Raw genomic sequence first — 27,644 nt, forward strand, 5'->3', positions numbered from 1 at the left:
TTTTGACAAAAAATACCACCTTACGAAATTATTATCGTTGAATGTACGAATTTTGAACTGAAAAGTTTATTTTTGCACAGAATATTTCAGACTGTATGGCTCAGCACATTTATGTGTGAACAAAAAAAAAGAAGATCCATTTTACACAAAAATATTTTTTTGAAATGATAAAAACATTTGGGCATTTGACGTCTGTGTTGACTTTTTTAATTTCGATTTTTGTGTCTATATTTGTGGATTGCCTCAGTACAAGAAAGTTCGATTTAAATTATGGGATGTTTCAGAATGGTAATTTAATTATACATTTCCAAACAATGGTATTTTAAATATAATGGCGATGATGAGCATGCCCTGCTGACTTATAAATTGCTACGTTTACAGTAAAATATTTTGGCTACAATTGCTGTAACATCGTGACTTAACAATTTACTGTTTTTTATAGATCATACTTCCAGTCTAAAAAATAATGAACCTGCTTTAGCTTCGAGCTGATTTGAAAATGATGTTTACATATAAAAATGTCTAGATAGCCATAAGCCTATTCTTACTATAAAATTCCTTGGAGTAAATTTCTTGAGATAGATAAAAAATGTTCCAGGCACATGTAGGTAATAAAATAGAATAAAAATAACGATTAATTTTAAACGGACATGATGACCTAGCCAGTACACGAAGTTCAAAGGACAGAAGTATGTGTATAATTAGAAAACGACCATGAAATATAATTGAGTATAATTACCAATTCAACAGCGTGTTCAAAAAGTATTAAAAAAAACTCTTTAGAGTAATTACAAATTATTAAAAATATGCTCTGCCAGGAAACTTTTTAAAATTACACTTAACCTGTCCAATTAATTTTAGATATATTTTTTTTGAAGACACACTAGTCGTGTTATATCCTCCATTCATTTTCAAAGCAATATTTTTCAAACTAAATAAACAAGGTACTATCTGAATTTATCTCTTTCAAAAGTAACAAAATGAAAATATACAATAAAAAATTGATTTTTATCCGCGCAAAGTAAAATGTGGACGCCACTGGATAAATTGCATTAATAGCATGATACAAATAATAGGCATCCAGGAGATTCATTTACTTGTAGCCAGCGGTATACATATACGGTTATATTATTCATTCTAGAAAAGGAAGTCGAGCGTGATAATGGAAAACAATATCTGAACTGTAAATATAGAAAATTGGTATTTATTAAAAAGTAAATACAAGTTTCTCGTCCACTGCGTATTTAATTTTCTTACACGGGTCTCTGGCTGATAGCTGTATAACTGCTACCCTATGTTTTTTCACTATTTGAACAAGGTTGTTACCTATGAATGCACTTTAGTAATATCGCCCGAGCATGTTTATTCATTTCTTATCCAAATTATGGGACATGTTAGCATTCAAAGACGTTTCAAATACAAATTGCATATTTAAATATGACGCCAGGGAACATCAGAATACACTTTTAATTGACGCAAAACATCTATTTGCATATAATCACCCATATAAAAACTGTCGCTGGGGATAATTCCATGTTAATTAAAAAATGAGTTTACTTTGAACCTTGATACACGAGTCGTTAAGGAATTACTTTGCATACGTTTAAACGATATTTTTTTATTGAAAATAATGGACTTGAAGTTATTGACGAGAAAATTAATTTATATAATGACAGCACTATTATGCTATAAACACACTGTCATATTAAAATCATATTGCATAGTTCAAACTTTTGAATAAATGATTGTGAGACACAACTACTCTGCGGCCTACAACTCCGTTTAGTATTGAATTACTCCTTCAATATCTAAATGGAAAGGGAAAGGTTATTCGTTAGCAGAATCGCCAGACATAGACCGATAGCACTGATAATTAAGATATGACATATATTTGACAAGTGAGACATAACCTGCCATTCACAAATGAGCTCTTATTTGTGTTCCTTGCAACAATCTCTTTGGACAAACATTGACACGAAATTTATGGAGCTAGTATACAGGGTGGTCCAGATTTTAATAGACAAACTTCAGGAAAGTACTAAACAACAAAAATTAACATCACTTTGTTCACATTTTTCACTATCACACCAAACAAAATTTGAAAAAAAATGTGTATCATATTTGGATAAATTTGATGAAGGGGTTTTCCGATATTTAAAAAAAAATGTTTTATTTTTGTTAATTTCAACGCCCTGTATCTCATAAATGGTGACTTTTTGCGCATAATATGTTCATAGAGCAAAGTGATGTTAATTTTTGTTGTATATTACTTTCCCGAAGTTTGTCTATTTAAATCTGGACCACCCTGTATATAAATTATTCTATTTCTGCATTTTAAGGATTATCTTTTTAAATGGCATCCTTTTAAAGAATGGGGTAAATAGATATACCTATTTGTAGGTATATTAATAGGTAGATATGCAATTATAAACAGTTTAAAAGGAAATGAAATATTGAAGCAATAAAACAAATTGACAATATACATACTTAAACATAAGATTATGAAACATGTTTCTAATTTGGAATGCACCCATATCCCGTATTTAGTAGTAGTAGTATTTGTTAAAATATTGTGTTTTTATTTCAGGAAACTTCTCCGCTTAGTGGTTGGAATTTGTTTTATTTTATGATTGTTATCTTGTTAGGGTTACTCGTATTAGGTAAATTAAAAAAGTACTTATCCATCTATAAACTAATCTTACATAATCGCGAGTAGTTCGTACGCAGTTACAAATCCTGCTTCGTTTTAAATACATTTAAACAGAAATTAAGGGACATTAAAAAAATCCCAAAATTTTTGGTGATTTTCAGAGCTGTAATTTGGAGGAAAATGGTCGTAGAGAGAAAAAAAAAGGAAATTGAAACTTCAAGTGTCTAGTTTTCGGATTTGGAGTTTTTGAGTAATCATAAGAAAATCAACGGAAAAAAATGGCAAATTTTTGCTTTTCATTAAAAACGTCCATGGACCTTAAAAATTATTTTTTGGTAATTTCTCCATAAAGCTCTTTTACATAATGTAATTCTCTTCAATTTGAGCGGTTCCGGAGCCCTGTACGATGATTTGTTGCTGAGTTATCGTCGATCAAAACAAAAAAATAATTTTTGACGTTGTCAATCAATTACTCGGGAAATAATGGTTTTACAGAAAATCCAAGCAGGGTTTTTAAAACTGTGAAGTATTCTCTACAAGTCGTAATTATTGGTTTTTGACAAAAACATTTTCTTCGAAGTGAACATGTTGGTTGGAAAAAAGGTAAAAAATTGCTTAATTGGGGTTACTTGAATAACTTGGTATAACTTTGCAAATAATGAATATACTAAGGATATTGACTTAACCTTTTTTTCCTAACGCCCGGAATGTTTCAATTTGTCGTTTTTGCTGAAAATCAATGTAATAAGTAATTTTTCACTTTTAATTCATCTTTAAGTTAAAAATATTGTTTTAGCAATAATCCATATTTTCTACATCAAAAAGCGGTCAATATTCTAAGAAAATGAAAAAAAAATTGGACACTGAGATTGAAAAGTTACAGTACTTAGTTTATTTATTATTTGCAAAGTTATTCAAATATCCCTAATTATGCAATTTTTTACCTTTTTTTCCAACCACTTCGAAAAATTTTTTTTTATCAAAAACCAATAATTACGACTTGTAAAGAATACTTTGCAGTTTTCAAAATCCTGCTTGGATTTTCTGTACGACCATTATTTCCCAAGTAAATGATTGTCAAAGTCATAAATGTTTTTTTTTGCTTTGATCGACGATAACTCAACGACAAATCATCGTACAGGGCTCCGGAACCGTTCAAACTGAAGAGAATTAAATTATCTAAGAGCTTTATGGTGATATTATCAAAAAAAATTTTTAAACCATGGGTCTTTTTACAGGAAAGAAAAATTTGCCATTTTCCCGTTGATTTCTCAAAAACTGCTTATGCTAAAAAATTTTAAACTCCAGATCCGAAAACTAGACACCTGAAGCTTCAATTTCCTTTTTTTATTCTCTCTACGACCATTTCCCTCCAAGTTACAGCTCTTTGAAAATCACCAAAAAATTTTAATTTCTGTGCCTAGTGTGGATCATAGTTAGTTAATTTGTAAAAAGTCATAGCTTTTTTTTCAACAATTTCTCCTTTGCACTGAAAATCAAGTTTTAATCAACTTTAGTGTGATGTCGGCTTTATGGTATGTGCTAATAAACCAAAAGAAAAGAAAATAGGTTTTTGTTTTTTACTGGTGTATCAATTCCTCGTTCAAGTACGCCGAATTGCGTGCTTGATTTACTTGTGTTAACGATCCCTTTTTTCTGGACCGGATGATGGTGAGATTAAGCTTTCAGATATCATATGGCTTGGTTGTCTGTAAATACTGTGGTCTAGGATATTTAGGAATGTAACTCTATTGTGAAGCTGACTTCCAAATAAACTCAATTAATGTGTTCCAAAAATCCTGGTATGTTGAAATGAAAAATGTATCAACATAACTTGAGTAACACTTCGGCTTGTTTGCAAGAATCGCAGATATTTACACAGTTGATTCTTCAGTTTGTTCATAACAGAGAAGGTCCATCTGGTTCTTATTTTTGTCAAGTCCACTAAATTCTCATTCTTATCTTTTGCGTTGAACTTTCAATAAAGTTCCTCCAAAGCTTCTGTAACTGGAATTTTTGAACAACGATGACTAGATATCAGATGGATCTAGTTGAATTCCATTAATTTTGCTGATAAAATCTTCAGCGTTGTGGACCTTTGAAAGGCAATTAAGCTGGGGTATTCTTCAATCACTCGAAATAAAGTCTCTGTGTAGTTCCTTGGGAATGCTAGATGCTGGAATCGCAGACGAACCATTCTTTGAACTGTCTGGATTATAGATCAAATCCTGCAGTGGGTTCACCACTTTAGATATGTCAGAAATTTAGTTTGGGCTACCGTACACTATGTGATTATTAAATAATTTATCGGGTTCAGTATAGAATTTCTAGACGAATCAATATATATTTTTTTAACCACTTTTTATCATGTATCGCTTACCCTTATTTGTATGTAGAAAAATTAATTAATAAAATCTAGATATTTAAAACGTAATAAATTTGAGGAGATATAGCAATTATAATTAACTTTTTTACAGGAACCACACAAATATTCCATGCTGTCAGTGAGCATACATTTTTTGTAACAGTAAGCAGATGTAGCGGATGTCCTACTCGTTAGCGATTTCATCTGAGAAGCTGCAGTTAATTAACGAATTTCTACTATTGTTCGCTTTGAATTTGTGTAAGTTAAAGAAAAGTACATGTGCATATAGTAACTATTTATTCATTTAATCTTTGAAAAGTTAAAACGTATAGAAAGGTTGAACACCGTATTGTTCGTAGACTTGAATCCATTTCTGGTACGATGATTCTCTAGGGTTAACTTTTATTTCCAAGTTCTCGTCAATATCTAAATAATAGAAATTGTCTGAAGAAACAGTGGGCCATTGCAAGTTATCGAATAGTTCCTTTTTTTCAGGTGTGGGGTTCCTAAAAAAAACTGTCAAAATAATTTTTTATACATACTTTGAATGACTTACAAATATTTGGCAAAATCGGTGAATAAAGTCATATATCGGTTGGCTGTTTTGCGATCTGACTCTGGGTATGAGCTTATATCTAGAGCAGCAGTCCAAAGGTATCTGGAATCTTCCCCATGTTGGACTCTACCTTCAAGTCCTAAAATAGAAACAGTAAGTATAAGAACAAAAGGGAGTTAAGTAGCGGTATAGGTAATTTATTTTTAAAAGGAAATAACCCATGAAAAAAGAAATCGTTGTGAAAAATTGTCTTATTAAAAGTGATCTAAAGTGATAGCAAAAAATGTTTTTTTAATAGCAACGGGTACCACAAACTTCGTTTAGTCCGGTATAGATACATGACTTTGCTTTTGTCGACTGTTACTATTTTTCTGCCAAAATAACAGATTGCAATCGGTGAAGAAGCCATGAAGGTGAAAGAAGAACACTGATTGTATGATTGTTATGTTGGCTGTTTTTTGTTTCTACAGTACAATACTGCTTGCTTAAAATTAGTTATTTCCTAACTGTCACCCTTGCGCATCTATTTCTCTTACATTTCGGTATTAGTTTAGTGTGGATATAACTATAACAATTGAGTGTTATTGTTATTAGTGTTTTTTACATTTAATCGGGTTGTATCGCACATTTGAGGGAAGAACACCAGTCACCACTACAGAACGTCTCAGAAAACTGCCTTTGTTTGAGGAATGGTGCCATCTGTAAAGTCCTTAAAATCGACAACAAGAATTAATATCATCAACTAAGGCAGGTGTAGTGGTTTTGCCCCCACAGAGTCTATGCTGAGAACAATAAGGCCAGGTCAAAGATTCCTACTAAGGCTAAGGAGGTGCATTATAAGCCTGTAATTGGTATAAGCAGTAGTGCCGCAGGGGTATATTTGCAGCTTTTGCAGTGATATTGTACATGCAAAACATTTTTGTACGGCATTTCTAAAGTATATAGGTTATACAAAAAAAATTAACCTCGAACTAATGCCGTACAAAAATAGCAATACCGGAAGACAGCAAAATTTTTGATTTTCTGAAAATTTTGGCCCGGTTTTTGGTGATTTACGGCATTTATACTGCAAGTTACGTAGATAACTTTTTTTAGTGACGCCGTACGTATCTGCTGATACAGGGGTTAGAAATGCAGGGCACAATTTAACTCTCCAAATAATTCTTAGCAGTCTGCCGTCTGAAAATTATGGTTAATGCAAAAGTTTATAAACAATTACTTGTAATTTGGAATTGAATTTTATTTTTTTTCGATAAAATTATTAATTCCTGTACAGCAACCACTTTTTTGATAAAATATAACAATTACAAATTACAAATACAAATTAAGAAAAACAAATAAATAAATTTTGAAAATTTAAAATATTTTGAAAATTCCTTGTTATAAACTAATAATGTTACATTCAAAATATTATGGCTGTAATTGACTTTTAATAAGTAAAAAAATAAAAAAAACAATGTGGTACATTTTTAACTAGTGGATCTTACATAGCTGATAATATTTTTCATTAAATTTTTACTATTGTATATTTGTAGGAACAATTCTCCGAAACTGTATAAGTCCAAAATGAGTTTTATCCTAATTTCAAGAGAAATTTAGTTTATATCATAGAAATTATGATGGCATTGTCTTTAAGATTAAAAAGAATTGTGTATAGAGAATCGAGAAAATACTTTGAGAAATTTAGAAATTTGATGACGTGCAAGAAAGTATTATTTTTAAATAAATATAATAATAAACAATTAATTTCAACTCAATATTCATGAGAATTCCTATATAAATACTTACATTTCAAATGATATAATATATGTTTTGAAGTAACAGTACCCTCGCATTTGCATATTTGCAACTTCTGTTACAATAATTGTTTGAACAATTTAATTAAGCAAAAATTGTGATGAAGCCTTTGGCATACAATATATGTTTAAAATTAGTAAAAATAATTTAAAAGTGCATTTGTTACAAAAACAATTTTAAGATTGTTGTGAAAAAAAATTAATATGTAAGCTTTTCAAATTTATAAAATTAAAATTTTTATATCTATGTGTTTAACGGCATATTACTTAAAAATTATTTTACATCTTAAATAATGTTTTGGCAACAATGCCGACCATTTTTCAATTATCGGAAACTATAAGGGTCAGAATAGAGGTTTGCATCCGGGATTTCTCACTCCTGTATCGACAAATATGTACGGCATTATTGAAAAATATTTCTATATGATATTGTAAATCTTATTATAGAAAGGCCGTACAGTAGTAAATAATTTGTATTAAGGAGAAAATAGTAGTAAAAATTAGATCAATTCTTGCAGGTAATACTTATTTGCAAAAGTGTATTTCAATGTGTATTACGGCATTTTGTTTTTGTTGATTATTGTTGTCAGTATTAACGAAATATATTAATGCTGTACAAAAATTTTTCACCGTGAAATCCTACTTTTCAGAGGGAAATAAATTTTCCTATAGTAAGCACATGTTTAATGAAAAATGTACGGCATGGCCAAAAATGTCATTATTTTATAAAATCTAATTAAAATTAGATGTTGGTTCATCACCCCCCATAGGTTACTTACAAATAGAGGGTTGCACCCTGTATTCCTAACCCCTGTACCTATCAGCAAGTACGTACGGCGTTGCTTAAACATTTATCTATGTATCGATCCGAAACTTGCAGTATAAATCTGTAATAAATCACCAAAACCTGGGCTAAAATTTTCGGAAAATCAAAAATTTTCCTGGCTTTTTTTTATAATCTATGTACTTTAGAAATCCCGTACAAAAATGTTTTGCCGAACCCCCCCCTCCTGGTGGACAGGTATAGTTACCTGTGTATAGTCTTTCCGAAGTCAGTTGAACATGAACATGCAAGAAACGCATGGCAATAAAATTTAATGAGTTTCATAGGCGTCCCTAAAAAAATTTTCTGCTAAAGGTAAAGAATTATAATAATTTGTATATAATGTGTAGAAAATTTCTATTATATGTTCATTTGACCAATAACATATTTTAATTATTTATGTCCTCAAACAATTTTATTATATTGATGATACATTTCGTTTTGTTCCATTTCAAAATGTCTCCAAAATGCCATGTTGTAATAATATTATTTCTCCCTTTCGCAATTCTAATATAAACGAATAATAGAAGATGAATATAAAAAAATTAAAATTACCTAAATCATACCAAATTCCGAATTGCTGCACTGCACTGCTGGGCAATTTGTCAAGCACTTGTCAAAAGCTGAGATTTATTGCCCAGTAGCCCAATGCAGCTGTGTTAGATTTCATTTGCCCGCGCTCGCATTCTTCAACTGGACGTATACATTTCTACCACCTCCACGTGTAGTTCGACCAGGCCTGTTTATGGGTACGGTTAAATAAATATGGAAACAAGTTCTTCAAATATTTCAATGCCGGGTTGCTGCATCAGCGACCGAACCTGGTACATACCGTCAACGTCTTAATTTTTCAATTGACATCGGAAAGACTATACTCACCTGTACCAACAAGAATTGACGGCATAGTTTCTAAAGTTATTGTTATATGTGGTAGTATTAATTTATAAGTAATTCATGCTGGGTCAAATGACCCCTTGAAAATTTCCGATGGGCTTGTAGTCTAGTAGTTTATTTCTTCGTCTACCAACCGTCAATGCAGATCCCTTCTCGCCCTACGTAATGTTCTCCACATTGTAACCAGTACTGTTTAGTTATACTGTGCTGGCTATTTCTGAGTTTTGGGTACAGATCAGATGTTTAAGATTATGTCTACCTTTTTAGTTATTTGTATTACTTACCCTCCATTGAAACGTTGTTTCTTCCCAATAGTCCATGATAAGAGAACTGATAAAAGTAAACATCGGTATATTGGGACTGAAACTCGGCGTATCTTATGACCCCTTTATTGAAAGTATTATCACTCAGATACTGAAAAATTAAATAATCATGGAGGTGACATCTACTATAATGTGTACATTTATACAAACCCTAATAGCAGAAGCTAGATCATCTTGGAACAATCCAGATGTATATATTTTTCTTACTGCCTCTCCTGCTTCAATTTTTGTTTGGTCGTCTACTATGTTCATATTTTCGCTGATTATTTTTTGTGGATACTTGTCAGTAGCTGCCATTGACACTTTGAATGAATCCAAATCTAAAATTTGCATTAGGACACTTAGAAATAAGCTTTAAAAAGATGAATTTATAAATATAATGTCTTGTTTAATTAAATAAATATTTTGAAATACAAAATCTATTTGCAATTTTTTTATTAACTTCCAAATATTCTTAAAAACCTCCTTTATTTACATAAATGTCCTTAAAATATTTTTCTGTTACATATTTTGCAATTAAGATTAGTTAATACTTTAAACGAGTCAGAGGTCAAGCCCAATGCGGACAAAAATACCTCATTAATTACATATTCAGAAGTATTGAGTGTTAATGATATATTTGAAGGTAAAGCGGAATTTTTCGATTCCTAAACTGTATCTATATATTACCATCCTGTTGTGCAACTAGAATAGAAGCTTTTGTAACTAATGTTATTAAATTAAAAATTATGTTAATCTTATTTGCATTGTGAAATGATTTGAAGAATGTTAATTTTTGTTCACCTTATTTTTTAAACATCGTTTGATGTAATGTAACTGATATTTCATTTAAACAAGAGATGTTTTATATTTTGAATTACATATTTTCTTTATACAGGTATTAATATACGATTATATAGGGTGTTTCTAAAATAGGGTCCCAAACTTCTGCTGCGTTTATAACTCATTAAAATAAGCCAAAAAGTTCCTATTAACATGTGCCCTAAAACGCACCCTTAGGAAGTTATATGCCCTTAAAAGGGCTCAAACAAAACTTTTTTTTTTCTGTTATTGACAAAACGGTCGCAAATAAATAGAAAAAAATTTATGGGTCTTACATAACTTTTTACGTTAAATAACATGGGCTACTCCGTTTTTCGACATGCAAATCATATGCGTCCCATTTAGGTTGGTGAAGGGGGTTTTCGGCCCGTAATTTTTTTTATTTCAATTTTTTTACAATTTTCTCTACAGATTTATAAAATCTTAACAATTTTACGTAAAAAATATTATCTTTGTCCAAATCGATATTTCCAATGGTTTTCGAGTAAATTGAGTTTGAAAATTACTCTGCTCTTTAAGTTATTAGGCCAAAAATTACAAAAATCTGTTTACCATGGCAAATAAAAGACTGACGTTGCCACAACGCTTAACAATTTAAGTTATTGATAAACTGTCAATTGAGCTTTGCAGTGTTTAATTAGTAAAAGTGGTGAGTGGAAAATTTAAGTATACAACATTATTGCAACTCATAAAATGGAGTCATATTCAAACACGGAAATGGCAGATATGCACTTTATGTACGGCCGTGCGGCTGGAAATGCATCAGAAGCGAGGCGTCTGTATGCGGCAGCATACCCGAATAGAAGACTTCCTTCTCGACAGGTATTTCAGAGGATCCATCAACGTTTAAGAGAAAATGGTTCGTTCCAACCAAGAGTAAATGATCGTGGCAGAGACAGATTTGTAAGAACACCGGTGATGGAAGAAAATGTATTGAGAAAATAAGAGATGCAAAATTCGGAATCCGCCTCGATTTTCGCAAAAACCATTGGCAGAACTGCCGACGTGGTTCGTAGTCATTCGGATTTAAAGCTTGAACACGCTGGATATGAAAAGGATGAAGTAGTTGTTCGCAAAGAATTCGCCAAACTACGGAAAAACTTATGTTATGCATACGTGCGACACTTCTTACACTAACCCTTGGATTGTCCTGCACAGCTCTCAATACATTTTCTTCCATCACCGGTGTTCTTACAAATCTGTCTCTGCCACGATCATTTACTCTTGGTTGGAACGAACCATTTTCTCTTAAACGTTGATGGATCCTCTGAAATACCTGTCGAGAAGGAAGTCTTCTATTCGGGTATGCTGCCGCATACAGACGCCTCGCTTCTGATGCATTTCCAGCCGCACGGCCGTACATAAAGTGCATATCTGCCATTTCCGTGTTTGAATATGACTCCATTTTATGAGTTGCAATAATGTTGTATACTTAAATTTTCCACTCACCACTTTTACTAATTAAACACTGCAAAGCTCAATTGACAGTTTATCAATAACTTAAATTGTTAAGCGTTGTGGCAACGTCAGTCTTTTATTTGCCATGGTAAACAGATTTTTGTAATTTTTGGCCTAATAACTTAAAGAGCAGAGTAATTTTCAAACTCAATTTACTCGAAAACCATTGGAAATATCGATTTGGACAAAGATAATATTTTTTACGTAAAATTGTTAAGATTTTGAAAATTGAAATAAAAAAAATTACGGGCCGAAAACCCCCTTCACTAACCTAAATGGGACGCATATGATTTGCATGTCGAAAAACGGAGTAGCCCATGTTATTTAATGTAAAAAGTTATGTAAGACGCAAAAATTTTTTTCTATTTATTTGCCACCGTCAATAAAAAAAAACAGTTTTGTTTGAGCCCTTTTAAGGGCATATAACTTCCTAAGGGTGCGTTTTAGGGCACATGTTAATAGGAACTTCTTGGCTTATTTTAAAGAGTTATAAACGCAGCAGAAGTTTGGAACCCTATTTTAGAAACACCCTGTATTCTTAGCAAGTTTGTAATGAAGAGCGAAAAAATCTGCGATTGAAAAAATACCAATATTATCGTTAGTTCACGTTTTACTAAACTAATACATAATTTTTTGTACAAAGTTGTCCTGCAAATGAATTTATCTAGCTCTAACACAGGAATGAAAATAAAAAAACATTTTGAATATGATTTCTTGCAAAACGTAACTCTCTGTCGAAAGACGTACGTTTTGCTTTTGTTTCCAATTTTAGATCTCAAACAATGGCATTGCGATGGAATAGTAATGATACTGATACATGTAATTGAACTAGTTACCTACCTGCAGCTTTCGCAATATATTCCTCTGAATTCATGCCAATTATCAGAGGCACTTTGTTAATCTGTCCGTTTTTAACCAGCTCATACATCGAATCAGTGATGAAGGCGCCATCATGTTCGGGTTCAACCACTGGTGCCCATACCTACCACAGATAATACCACAATGATCTTAAAGAAGAAAGTATTATATAAAAATAAGAGCAAATTTAATATTTTCAATCAACTCAATGAACACTACTCGTGTTTTTGTAGTTACCTGATACTTTTCGCTGGCAGCATCAATGGCACTAGCGTCTGCGCTTATTAAGAAATCTGCAAGTTGCTGCGTTGAACTAGTTGTGTCAAAGCTTGAATCTATGTAAGCTGCTACTTTGTAGGCACTGTCCAGAGCATGTCTTTGATGGGACCAGGGACACAAGGCGGATCCACTTTCTGCAATAGCTGCTCTAAAGAGCCCTGGAATTTTAAAGTAGATACTATTATGTTATCTTCTTCCAAAGATGGGCAATAGAACATTTGAAAGAATCCATGTTCATGAACAAGATTATCTGTGATAAAATGAAGGTTTAATTATTTAATAGGTTAAATTATATATTATATACAATATCGCTGACCCATATGTGCCACAGTGTTGACATAAAGAGTTAACAAAAATAAACCTAAAAAAACAACGAATTGATTTTAATCTCATCAGGGAGCCTTAAAGGCAATCAGCACATATTAAATCAAATCTAGGAAGGCATATAATTGTTCGAAAGATTGGTAAGGCTAAAAAGTCAAACGATGTGACCTTTAGTTCGGGTATTATGATATGTGGGTTATCAAAGTCATAAGAACATTGATGAGTTAGTCTCAGCAAGCTCATCCACAATTTGTCAGGGCAATGGACCTTTCTGCGGCATTGCTTATTAAGACTGAACCAACACAGCAGATTAATAAAGATATCACTAAAAGTGTTAAACAAACATTACAGGCTCAGGAAACATCTGAGTAACATTGGTCTGGTGGAATACTATCTGAATACCTGTGAAGCTTTCACAGCATTCCCAAAACAGGCAGGTTGGATTACACCTTCCCAAAGGCGTATCGACCCATCAGCCTGACCTCGTTTCTGTTGAAAACGATGGAAAAGCTGTGTGAGCGATATATAAGGGATAGTGTGCTACTAGATAGACAGCCACACCCTAACCAACGTGCATACACTCCAAGGCGATCAACCGACACTGCCCTTCACCAGGTGGTGAGCAGGATCGAGACATCCTTGGACAATAAGGGTCCACCCTGGGGGTATTCATTGCTATAGAAGGGGCGTTTGACAAAACGACCATCTCAAAAATTAACTCAGCTCTTCTGGAGAGAGGAGTTTTTCTTACCATCTGTAGATGAATATCGAATATGCTCACCAAAAGAGCTATACAAATCAGTGTGGTGGATGCCTCCGCGAAAGGAATTGTTGCAAGGGGTTGCCCGTAGGGAGGTATTTTATCACCACTGCTATGGAACCTAGTTCTAGACAGTCTCCTATCCACCTCAACTCGGAAATCAGCATCTATACCATCGCTTATGCAGATGACCTCACTATGCTAATCAGTAGAAAAGTCGAAGGGACTCTTTGTCAAAGAATGCAAACAGCCAAAGTGCAAAGTAGTGTGAGGCATGCTCTGTCAGTCAACCTCAGATAGAAATCGTTCTCTTCACGAGGAAGAGAAAACTAGGTGCCAATAAAGGCACCAACTCTCCTAAACACTACGCTAAGCTTTGCAGCTGATGTGAAATACGTAGGGGTAACAGTCGACGCAAAACTAACAAGGAATGTTAATTTTGAGAGAAGATTAAAAAAGGCGTACATATCCTATGAGCAGTGCCGCAGAACTGTTGGTAGAACCTGGGGAATGAAACCAAAAGTGATTATGTGGATATACACTGCCATTGTGAGACCAATGTTAGCCTACGGGGCTGTCGTCTGGTGGCCGAAAGTCCAGCAGACGAAAGCTAAACAAAACTCAGCCAGGTACACAAAATTGCCTATCTGAGCATAACTGGAGCTATGCTAACAACACCCACCGTAGCAATGGAGGTAACGCTGTGTCTGCCACCTCTGGATATCTATCTAAGAGAAGTGTCTTGACAACCATGCTTCGCCTCAAGAACGTTTCAAACAGGATGTAGGATGTGGAGACGTTAGGAGTCGCCTATCGAATGAGGTCGTCAGGAAGATGCCCCTTCTGCAGGTGGACACTGACAGTATTTCTCCTCGGTTTGCGTTCGACAGACCCTATACCGTACTCATTAGAAAACAGGAGGAGACCGCTCGCGAAGATGTAATCAACGTCTTCACAGACGGATCAAAAAGGAAGGAAGGTGCAGGATGTGGAATTTATTCTAGATCCTTGCATATCCGATATCAGTGGGCAATGGATATGCATGCTACCGTGGTACAAACGGAATAAGCAGGTATAACCACAGCCGCTAAAGAAATCGCCCGTAGGCACACTGCGTGTAAAACCATCAGAATCTACACATATAGTAGACAAGCATTACTGAGCTTACGTAATCAAAAGATAATGACTAGGTCAGCATGGGAATGCCACCAGGCACTGGTCGTGGCCTCATTTTCCTACAGCAGATCTGTATGCAGGGTCAGGGAATACGAGCAGTTCAATGGCAATAAAGAAGCTGACAAGTTAGCCAAGAGTTCATCAGGTCTCAATATTTTTGGACCCAGTCCCTCCAGTGTGCTTCCGCTGTCAGCACTTATTGGCATTATTAAGGAAAATACCCACAAAGAGTTTATGAAACGGTGGGATGATACAAATAGCTGTTAATTTGCTAAGGAGTTGTTAGAATACCCCAGCAAGGATACAGCCAACAAATACCTGGCCATGTTTAGGTAAAATTTTCGCCTAGTGACAGGTAATTAAACTGGACACTTCTGGCTAAGGAAGCACCTTCACAACATGAGGAAATGTGAAACACCTCTTTGTAGGGGTTGTGGACAGGATGACGAGACAGTACTACATGTTCTATACGAATGCACTACCGTCTCGTCAATAAGAGAATCCGTATTGGGAGAACGTTGGCCTATATTAGAGGGATCTCCCTGAGTAATGTCATCACTTTTTTCTCTGTAACAGATTCCAGACCTTTGAAGCTTAATTAGAAGGCTAAAGGCTTAGATGAAGAACTCTAATTTAATGCAGATTGTTGTAGTATAAAAGAATGCATGATGTAGCACCAATTTACCACATTTAAAGAAACTGAGATTGTACCTGCTGATCCTGGGCTCAAAATTTGGTATGTTACTGAAGAAGCTCCAGCACTTTGACCCATCAAAGTCACTTTGGTAGGGTCTCCACCGAAAAGATGAATATTCTCCTGCACCCATTTCAGAGCATACTGCTGATCCTTCACTCCCATGTTTCCAGGAATTACAGTATCTTCCGTAGACAAGAACCCTAAGAAGAAAATCATTTTAAAAGTTATCTAGGCGTAGTAGATCAAACTATACCGAAGGGTCCAACGCGGTAGTTGAATGTAACCAAAACTACCCCCCTGCTCATGAAAGATTGAGGCCCGGCATACTGGTACATGGCTGATCCGTGGGTGAAAGTTCCACCATAAATATTTACTAAGACGGGCAAAGTGGACTCGGAACCAGGCGGCTGGAAGTCATAAATGAAATTTATACCTCTTTGTCATATAATTAATGTCTTACTTATTCTATACAAACTTTTCACCATTCATAAGTTTTGGGAGAGTGTGAATGATACCTTCATCAGAGGACAAGTTTAATTAAGTTATGTTCCATCAATAGCACATAATATGAACAGAAAAAATTTGCAAATTTTTGCCAATAATGACTAGATTTTGTATTTTATTAAAGTTAGTCAAATTATCAATTTCATTTGAGAATTTTTTCTTAATCGCTGTTTTCATTTCATTTGTAAAATGGAAACGTTTATATTTTATAACCATATGCCTGGTAAAATAAAGACTCGAAAAATTAATTTGATTTAAATGATAATTAAATTTATTTTTAATTTAATTGTTCATACTTTAAGTGGTTTTTTATTATAATTTTCCATGTAAGTTTTAACAATTCTTATACACAAAAATACTGTCTAGAGTAAAAATAAATAATTATTGTTATTACAGCGTTTTCGAAGGAGAGATTTTAATTTTAAGACGTCCTAGCTGATGCCAAAGTGATGTGATTTACAAAAAAATCATTCTATTAAAAGTTTTATTATAACAGATAAGTTTTCTGATATCAGTTCTGTAATTATTAATCACACATTCGTACTACTATGTCAAAATACAGAGTTAAGTAGAGTTAGTAAGCAGATATTCCTCATAAAAAAATAAGAAAACAATCAAGTATAAATTTTTTTCCAGAGACGCTTCATTTTCGAAATATAGGGCGTTAAAGATTTTTAAAAAAAATAGAATTTTTTAAATAACTTCTAAATGAAGAAGGCTATTTAAGCCAAATTTGGCATGACACATCTTCTTATATGATACCATTTTTCCATAGAAGTAGAAGTCTGCAAGCAACCAGTGGCGGAGTTATGGGGACTCAGTCTCATTAAATTATAAAAAAATTATTGCGGCCCTGCTGAAAATAAAAAATGATGCTGCAGTTTGTTATTGACAAAAAGTGTACATTCACTTTTTTCCTAACTCTTATTGTTTCATGGCAAAATTGATTTTTCGGAAGGGTGCTCCTGGATTCTGTCGCGAAGACGTTCCTCATAAAACCTAAAAAAATATACGAGTAGTACCTATTAAAATTGGTCTTAGTCTCGAGTATGTGCGAGTCAAATAAGCCTTTTTGTCTCCCCTTCCCTTGGATTTAACCAATAGTATTAAAATTATTTAGGAGATGCTTCGTTTTTGAGATATAGGGTGTTTTTTTTAGAAAAAAAAATTATGTTCATGAAAACAATATAAATATTTAAGTCAACTAATGTGACTATGTCGTAATGCGACAACGTAACGACCCTTGCAATACTAAATTTTTTCAGGCGGTTTGTAGTCACTTCATTTACTTGTGTTGTGTACTTTTAAATAAAATAAGATGGCATAAATTTTCATGTAAAATTTATTTGTAAATTGAAACAACCAAAAAATTACCAATTAATATTATACCTAGACAAAGCGAAAAGTGAATAAAAAATTAAATGATTAAAAAAATATCACGACATCTTCTAATTATGGAGGTAGTGACCGATCGACACTGAATTGCAGTTAATTCTCGACACGCTTGGCCTATTTGCTGTCTTAGATCTTCTAGGGTATCAACTGGCACCTCGTAGACTTTTTGTTTAACAAAACGAAATAATCCATCGGTGTCAAGTCCGGTGAACGTGCGGGCCACACTGCAGGTCCTCCACGACCAATCCATCTCCTGGGATAATTAATGTTTAACCACTTCCTAGGACCTCTATAAATATGGGCAAGACAACCATCTAGTTGGAACCAACTGTTCATTCGAGTATTAAGCGGAACATCTTCTAACAGATCTTGAAAACCATTACCAAGAAACTCGGTAAACATGTCAGCATTTGACCGATGCGGAAGGAAATAGGGACCAACTATAATGTTGTCCAATACATCCAACCATACGTTACATTGGAATTCATGCTGAAATGTTCCCTTACCGCCCGTGGATTCTCGTAGGACCAATATGGTTGATACTTTGGTTTAAAATTCCCCTTCGAGTAAATGTTGCCTCATCTGTCTATATTACTGATCATCATTATCTGCTTGGTTTAACATCCAGTCACAAAACACGCGCCTGCATCATATGTCCTGAAACAATAAATGTTGCACACGCTGGATATGGTACGCATGGCGTCCATCAGCCCGAAGAGTCCTCCAAATGGAACTTGACGAAATACCTAGCCAATAGCTAGATCTCCTGACACTCGTGGATGGATTTTCATCGAAATGGTTTAAAATAGTATTCGATCTTACTTCGTCCTGAAGTGGGGCAAAATGTCCATCAGCATAAGTTGTAATACCGAAAGACCCAGTTTGTCTGAGACGACTGAATGTCGTTGAAAATGTTTCCTTTGCTGGTAGTCTGCGATAAGGAAATCTTACTGCATACTCACGGCGAACCGCCGTGGCATATCCATCACAAAAACCATATACAAAGACCATTCATTGTACGAAAATATGGACGGCATTATTAAACTTATTTTTATTATTAGTTTGAACGCTTTATCTAATGGATAATTTATGCAACAATTCGCAAAATAACATTTACGTCAAACGTCATTAACGTCAAATTAACATTGCTTGACAGCAGCCTACTCGAAAATTTTTGTTGAGGTTCGTTTTAAAGTTTATCAACAGAATCCAGAAGCACCCTTCCGAAAAATCAATTTTGCCATGAAACTACATATATCTAAGAGTTAGGAAAAAAAGTGAATGTATACTTTTTGTCAATAACAAACTGTTCTATCTAAAAACAGTATAATTTTTTATTTTCAGTAGGGCCGCATTAATTTTTTTTATAATTTAACTAATCTTAGTCCCCATAACTCCGCCACTGGTTGCTTGAGGGACTTCTACTTCTATGAAAAAATTGTATCTTATAAGAAGATGTGCCATGCCAAATTTGGCTTAAATAGCCTTCTTCATTTAGAAGTTATATAAAAAATTCGAATTTTTTAAAAAATCTTTAACGCCCTATATGTATTTCGAAAATGGAGCGTCTCTGGAAAAAAGTTTATACTTCATTTTTTTCTAATTTTTTTTTTTATGAGGAATATCACCTTAAAGTTTGTCGACTTAATCCTGAAGCACCCTGTATATCAAGTGCTTGCTAATGGTCTAATCGCTCTTTAACGGTTAATAATAATAATAATAATAATAATCGCTATTATTCTAAATTTTGATTTTTGGCGGTTTGGTGTTAATTTAAGTGTTATTGTAAGCTTGTTCTGGACAAACTTTTGGACTTTTTTAGTGAATTGTGATAAACATTTTTGCCAAAATGTCACTCAGATATACAATAATAACGAACCTTTATTTAATTTAAAACATTAAAAAATACATTTTTAAAATTTTGTACAACCATTTCGATCCATGCGAAGCGCTACCCTAACAGCTACAAGATCATGGAAAACATATCGGACATGCTAGACCAAATCGTATGGAACAAATTGAGGAACAAATTCTCAACACTGTCGAAGAACAACCAACTACTAGCATCAGACAAATTTCTCGGGCGGTTTGTAAAATTCTACATAAAAATCAACTGTATTTCATCCTATGGTATATCCCCTGCTCTATTATCTCTATTTAAATCTTATTTTAGTAGTAGTACTAGTAGTAATAGTAGTACGGCAACAAGCAACAATCGGACCACCACTATTAATTATTATTATTAATAACGTAACAAAAAAACGCCACGACAACAACTATTTACTCTATGTGGACGACCTGAAGTTGTTCTTGGAAGTTAAATCCTCTACTGATTGTACTAGATTACAAGATAATCTTGACAGATTACACAATGGTGTTCATGTAATAATCTACCCTTGAATGTAAGTAAATGTAAAATTATGTCTTACAGTCGACGCAAAACTAATCTAGATTTTGATTATAAAATTGGTGAATCTTTTTTAAATAGAGTTACGCAATTTACTGACCTTGGTGTTACATTCGATACTATATTATCGTTTGACGAGCACATTAGTTTAGTAACCAAATCTGCTTATAAGAATTTAGGCTTTATTTTGGGTAATTCTAAGGACTTTCAGAACGTAAAGGTTCTAAATATAATGTATGCGGCATTTGTGCGCTGCAAACTTGAATATGCATCGGTTGGTTGAAATCCCATTTATAATGTTTATAATATTCAATTAGAGAAAGTACAACGGAAATTTTTAAAGACTATTCATTTTATTAGTAATGGATGTTATCCTCCTCTTGGTACACCTCAAAATTTATTGCTTTCTTGTTTTATTTTTCTGTCGTAGGCGAATTATGTTTTCAATTATATTCTTTTTTAAAATCATAAATAACAGTTTAAATGCAGTCTCGTTAGTCTTAAGAATTTTATATCATGTTCCTAGACTTAATTCTAGATTTCACTCTGCTTTATAATTACCCACACCTCGTACCAATTTACTAATAGAATCTCCCCTATATCAAATGATTTCCAATTACTAAAAGTATGAAAAATTGTTTGTCTAGCAAACGTGATCCATATCTTGTATTAGCTTATTTGTTTTATTTGTCTGTTATTGTAACTTAAGTTCTTTGTCTGGATTTTATATTTTATGTTTTATATTTTGATTGCTTATTTTATGTAGTGTTTAAATTTTTAAATTTAATGTTACTTTGTCTTTTTCTTTTAAAATTTAGTTAATGTTGTTTGTTATATCTTATCCTGCAATTCGGACTTTGTCCCTTTGGATATTGTAACTTCTAAATAAATAAATAAATAAATATCAGTCGTATACTCGTAAATCTTCTTCGTTTTTATGCGTGTTAATTAGTACAAAATAATGATAATAAAAATGGATTTCTATCTGTGTATAAAATCTTTGGCGTACAAAGCAGAAATCCAGACGATTGAAGAATTACGAAAAAAAATTGAACTTGCATTCAAAACAATTCACCGGCAATGATTATTAGGTTAAGACTCGATTCCGTGTCCAGCAAAACGGAGACAGTTTTGAACATTTATTGTAATTTTCAAATTCGTCTTCTCGTATAGAATACCAGCATTTAAAACTATTAGGTACCCATCATAAATCAAAAATCTTTCTTTTTTATTGACGTCTTATTGGTTTATAATGACTGCGCACCTAAGGCAAGGTTCTTTTCTGGTTCTTGTTCGGGATAGTAACACGCAATTGTTGATTACTGAAAATGATGAATGTTTAAAATTTTTAAATAGAGATCTTTGATTAATATAATTATACTTCTACTGTTTCATATTGAGGTAAGACAAAAACCACCTTGTATATCATGTTACAAATATTTTCACTGCTAAATATAGGAATCTTTTTTTAGTAGAATCTGTGTCGAGATAAGCGTGCGTGACGAAAATGCAAATTTTTCAAAAACATGTACTTACCTACACAACTGTTTATTTCAAAACATGTACTTCAATGAGTTGAAAGATAGTAGATCATATCTCTACTCGCAAGTAAATATGAACTAAACAGAAATGACTAAATTTAAATTTATTTACATTTTTTTATAACGCAGCTCACCAAATTCTTGCCGTTTATGTGGATATGTAGATATTAACGGTAAAACGCAATTATATTTATAAATTCAATAATGCTTACGACTGGTGAATAGACATTTAAGTAGAGGCAGTCCTCATTTTCGTAATGATAATTTGCCGTTACTTGATAGCACATCTTCGTGTTGGTTTGGGTGTCTAGGATTCCTTCCCAACTCGGAACTGGTTGTGGCGGCTGGAAAAAAATAGAACATACCCATAATAGAGAAGAATGTATAAAGCGGATTATTTTAAATGGGATTAAAAGCTGTATTTATGATAATATCAACTGGAAAAATTAGTCTATAAAAATAGTAGGTATAGGACTAAAAATATAAAGAAAGGGCCACCATAATATTAAAATTTTGTAAGGTCTACAACATAAAAACGTACGGAACATGAATACAAGAAAGGGATAGTTGTTTTATTGGCTTGTCCTAATATTTGAGTAGGTAGAAAACATTTTGCTATTAATCTGACCTGAAATATTTTTTTTTCATTCTAAGTTGCGAAATATCGCTTTTGTATTGAATGTAGAGATTTTTATGAGCGCGAGAGAATAAAAAAAATTACTCGTGAATGTGAAAGGATCTTGTTTTTAAGAAAACCGATTCGACATATTAAAATTGACGAGAAAGGAAGGAAAAATGTTGATATTTATGATAAATTTTGTTTATAGAAATAGGTATCAATCAGATTTTAGTTACTGAAAAGAGAATTAAGAAAATATCCTGGATTATTTTAAATAAAAGATCCCGAAAACCTACCATTATGGTGAATTTTCTCTGTTAAATGTGCATTGAAAGTTAAAGAAAATACTAGTACTTATGGTGAATTTACTCTATCTTAAGAGTATATTAAAAGTTAAAGAAAATATTAATATAAAAAGTGTTTAAAACTGATACCTTATTTGAAATGTAAATTGGTTCCAAAGAAGTCTAAGATATTGATGAAATGAAATCGAAACATTTATATAAGAAGTACTCGATCAACGACTCTCATTAATGAAGATAAATGCCTTTAATTTATATAAAGGCGTATTAATGTTTCTAATTATGATGACTTTTTTCACTTTATTTTAATAGTAGGAATTCACGGGCTTGCAGAAAAGAATTACTACTAAATATGGCAATATAAGATATTGAAGACAAAAGCTATGTGGTTATCATTAAAATTCCTGTTACATCGAAAATAATCTTCTTTGCGTCTTAAGTTTACTAAAAAAGTGCCAATCAAATGGCAGATAAATAACTACATTATTTGAAATTGCTGCATGCGAAATATTCAGGCCGCAGATTCAGATTTCTTCACTGATATTAACTGATTCCAAGGCAGACATTACCTCCACCAAAGTACATCAGGATTGGAAGTCTATCTCAGAACGTGTATTGAAAATTATATTGAGAATAAATTTCAAGTTTCAAGCAGAATATATTCGAAGGTGGTTGAAGTTTCTGGTTTAGTTGCTTTGTCAGCACCGATACTTGATAATCAATTGATAAATAATTCTTGCTCCAGTTCAAGATATTAAGAGATTACTCTATCTCTCAAGTCTTGAATAAACTTGGTCCACTCTAATGCTGGGAATCTAAATTCGAAAATTTTGAATAAAGAAAATAATGGTAGTTGATTAGTGGCAGTTGAAAAATTTGTTCAGTTGAATTAAATAAACCTATATTTAAAAATAAGTAATGTTATTGAAGCAATTTATCCAATTAAATTAATAGGGGTAATTACATATTTAGAACAGGTACGTCAGTTAATTCTACAATTTTAAGTAAAACATACGTATTATACAGGGTATTAATGAATTTTTGTCAAAACTTTAAAGGGGTGTAAAAGCAGCAAACACTGAGTTAACTGATTTCACAAACTTGCATCGGAAGTTTATAAGGTCATAGGGAAAAATGTTAATTAATTAAAAATGTGTTTAAAATTGCTTTGGAACTGCTGAAATACATGTATTTTATAGCGGCGAGTACTTACAAAAAATTCTGTAACACTTTTTACGAGTTTGTAGGTTTCTTATGAAGCTGGACTGCATTCGAAAGTCACTTTGTAATACACTGTTGTAGTGATTGCTGTGCTGTTTTTCGAGAGTACATTTAGCCGTATTTCCAAGTTTTCTTTTGACAATGACGCATTTATTTAGCCATCGCGAATATTATGATATGGTCATAATTTATGGCGAAGCAAACGAAAATGCCAACAGAGCTTGTCAAGTGTACCGTGCAAGATATCCTGAACGACGTGCCACCGCACCGCGAATATTTGTTGCTGTAGCGCAAAGAGTTTTGGACACAGGTGAAGTACAACCGCGTAGAGGTTGCAAAAGGTGGCCCAGGGCGACCACTAAGAATCTTAAATGTGGAGGAGATGATTTTAGATCTCGTCGAAGAAGATCCGCATGGTGGCACTAGAAATATCACACAGCAAGTAAATATGTCGCATCCTGCTGTGTGGCGGACATTACGAGAAGCTCAGTTGAATCCATTTCATATTCAACGTGGTCAAGCGCTTACTCCGGAGGATTTTCCACTACGTCGAGGTTTTTGCGAAGTTTGCTTCAGGAACATACAAGAAATCCTCAATTTACAGCGCAAATACTTGTTACAGATGGAGCATGTTTCAGTCGAAATGGTGTACGTAACGTCCACAACACTCACCACTGGACTCGAAAATCCACACGAAATACGTCGCGGTGCCTTTTAGCAACAGTTTTCAGAGAACATGCGGGCCGGTGTCGTTAATGACATTTTAATAGGACCTTTTGAATTGCCTAGACGCTTAGACGGTGCTTCATATCTAGATTTTTTGCAAAATCACTTGCCGGAGTTATTGGAAGACGTGCCATTAAATGTTCAGCAAAATATGTGGTTACTGAATGACGGAACCCCGCTCACTTTTTTTTAGAGAGTGCGCTACTTTCTAAACATTACTTTTCCCGATCGCTGGATAGGCCGCGGCAGTCTAGTTAGATGGTCCCTTTGGTCCCGGACCTCACCCCTTTAGACTTCTTTTTGTGGGGATATGTGAAAAGTGTTGTGTATTCCACGGAAGTGACATCGGCCAACTGCGACATCCTATTGCCGTAGCTTGTAATACGATTCGAGAGGAAATGGCAATGTTGAAATGCGTGCGAGCGAATTGGATACGTCGCGCTGAAGCTTGTGTGCAAGCAAATGGTGGGTACGTCGAATATCTTTGAAAATCAGCAGTTCTTAAAAGGTGGCTCCTTGCAATGTTCAGGAATGTCAGATTTTAAAATTATATTTTATTCAACACAAATCCGTGTATTTACCTTATTTTAACATAACGGATATATGGCAAAAATATTTGACATAAGTTCATTAACACACACATTAATATGTAATTCAAAAATAAATAAATAAAGAAATAATATTATATATTTGATGGTTATATCTGGTATTTCGCTCTATTATTTTGCAATTTGCAGACGTAAAACCCTTTTCTAAATATGTAGTTACCTTTTTTGAGTCTTAGAGAATATAATAATTATTAATAAAGTAGGTATATGCTAAATTATTATTATATTTCTTTATTATCTCTACAAATTTAATTCTTTCTGATAGTCCTTACCTGAAATCTTAGATTTCCAACAGGTGGCGCTGCAAATGGCACTTCTTGAAAAGAATAAAATGTTACCCCATCACTCTCAGTTACTGCTATCCTTCCGCGTATTTGGCCATATGGTAGAGTCACAATGGGCTCCTCTGCAAGCTGATCAAATTTTATTACCTACAGATGCTATAGTTTTATAGACATACGCAGAGGACGGTACATGTAGGATGGATGGGTATTTTATGCAATTAATTGATTATCTAAAATGACTTGCAAATACCTTGTAACGTTACTTATTTTTCTGTATTGTTATTCGCTTTAAATGGTTTGTATTACTAATATAAAAGATTTCGAATAATTCACATATCAAAAGAAATTTTTTGTTGCTTACTTCTTTAGTGAGGGATTTATAATATCCACAGACATCTAATGTTTCCTATAAGATTAAAAAATATGAAAAACACAGAACTAGATAATAATTGTTTAAAAATTATTTATGATATTCCAATATTTGTAGATTTTCTGTACTTGTATTTTTAATTTATGCCATAACGTTCTTGAATCCACTGTTTGAAATAAACTGCAATATTTTTTAGAAAAACATGTCTCTACGTCTCTTATACTTACTGGTATTGCAGAAGATCCACTAATAATTAAAAACAGGCTGCAAAATGTAATTAAAATCATTATTTAAACCAAGAACACTAATTATACAAACAGTTACGTTTCGTTCTGTTATATAGTATTTATAGTAGATAATAATTTCAAGTATTTTCTAAATTCTTCCATTATAATTTTGATAAACCCCTTGAGAAGAAATTCAAAATGATAAGAACATATTTCACTGATAGGCAGTTTTCTACTAGAACTTATCAATAATAGTACCTAAGTAGGTACTTATAATTTTTTTTAGTTTTTATTCATATACATATGTGTATACAATACAGGGTCGCTGATATGTAATTTAAATAATATAATCAATTATCTCCTAAACTAAGATAGCTATCGAAAAATCATAAGACACAAACGTTTTAGGGTTTTCTAAAATCTATTGCAATAAAGAAAAATTAAGTATACAGGATCAGTCAAGTCATGACGAAACAAAGTTGATTTTTCTTTAATGGAACACCCTGTAGATTATTCCATATTTCAATTCATCTCGAAATTCTAAATAAAATTCATATACCACATCATGTACCCAAACTTTTTCTAGATAGCGAACATTGAAAATCATTTTGTTAGTGTGAATAATTTTCTCGCTAAAATTGCACGTTTAAGTGAACAGAGCGTATTGAAGTTTTAATAACCATAGGGTATGGTGATAGAAGACGAAGTTGTAACGAAGTAGTGGATATTTTTCATAAATTGCATCCCGATCCGGAACGTATTTCTAAATCAATCATTTTATAAACATTGCAGCGTTTTCATGAAACTGGAGGTTGTTTGATCGACAAAAAAGTGGAAGACCAGTAAGCGTTACAAATGAAGAAGATTATTGGGATGTCATGTCATTATAATACGAGTCGATATTCCATTCAAAAAATTTACAAAAGGGGAAAATTACATCCATATAAAATGTATTTGTTACAAGAATTGAGTGTAGACGATTATGATCGTAGAATCGAGTTCTGCGCAGATATTATGGATAAATTAAACAAAAATGTCAACTTTGTCCCTCACATATTGTTTTCTGACGAATCTACATTTTGTTTAAATGGGAATGTAGGCTTACACAACTGTAGGTATTGGTCAGACCAAAATCCACATTGGATTAAGGAAGTTCACACCCAACGAACACAGAAAGTAAATGTTTGGTGTGGCATTACTTGTGGACACAATATAGGACTCTATTTTATAAACGCTTATTTGACCTTTGAACGATATCTATTACTTTTGCAAGAACATGTTATTCCAGAGCTTAGACGATTATTCCCGAACAATAATAGTCCCAATTTACCGGCAGGACAAATAGGGTTTCAACATAATGGGGCTCCTCTACATTTTGGACGTGTGGTACGGGTATACCTAGATGAAACTTCTCCTGATAAATGGATTGGACGCAGAAGGGCATTTGAATGACCAGCTAGGTCTCCCGATATGACCTCGCTTAACTTTTTTCTGTGGGGTTACATAAAAATGTAGTCTACAAAAATAGGCCGTAAAATATCGAAGAGTTGCAGGAAAGGATGGGCATGGAATTTCCACTATTCCTCTCAACACCCTTTTAGATTCACTACAAAATTTTGTTCAGCGAATTCATTACTGTCAGGAGGTATATGGTGAACA

General features: G+C 33.2%; 1 protein-coding gene across 1 annotated transcript; it reads right to left on the reverse strand.

Annotated features, from left to right (window-relative positions):
* Nucleotides 1-5,295: 5,295 nt before the first annotated feature.
* LOC108913487 (venom carboxylesterase-6-like) lies at nt 5,296-26,103 on the reverse strand. Its single transcript, XM_018719039.1, has 11 exons — nt 25,986-26,103; nt 25,377-25,517; nt 21,841-21,972; nt 16,035-16,188; nt 15,796-15,981; nt 12,783-12,982; nt 12,528-12,669; nt 9,558-9,727; nt 9,369-9,498; nt 5,572-5,710; nt 5,296-5,521 (listed from the first exon to the last, which is right to left on the reverse strand). The coding sequence occupies exons 1-11, from the start codon at nt 26,043-26,045 to the stop codon at nt 5,335-5,337; spliced, it is 1,641 nt and encodes a 546-aa protein (XP_018574555.1). The 5' UTR covers nt 26,046-26,103; the 3' UTR covers nt 5,296-5,334.
* Nucleotides 26,104-27,644: the final 1,541 nt, after the last annotated feature.

The sequence above is a fragment of the Anoplophora glabripennis genome, unplaced genomic scaffold, assembly GCF_000390285.2.
Source record: "Anoplophora glabripennis isolate ALB-LARVAE unplaced genomic scaffold, Agla_2.0 scaffold695, whole genome shotgun sequence".
Classification (NCBI taxonomy): Eukaryota; Metazoa; Arthropoda; class Insecta; order Coleoptera; family Cerambycidae; genus Anoplophora; species Anoplophora glabripennis.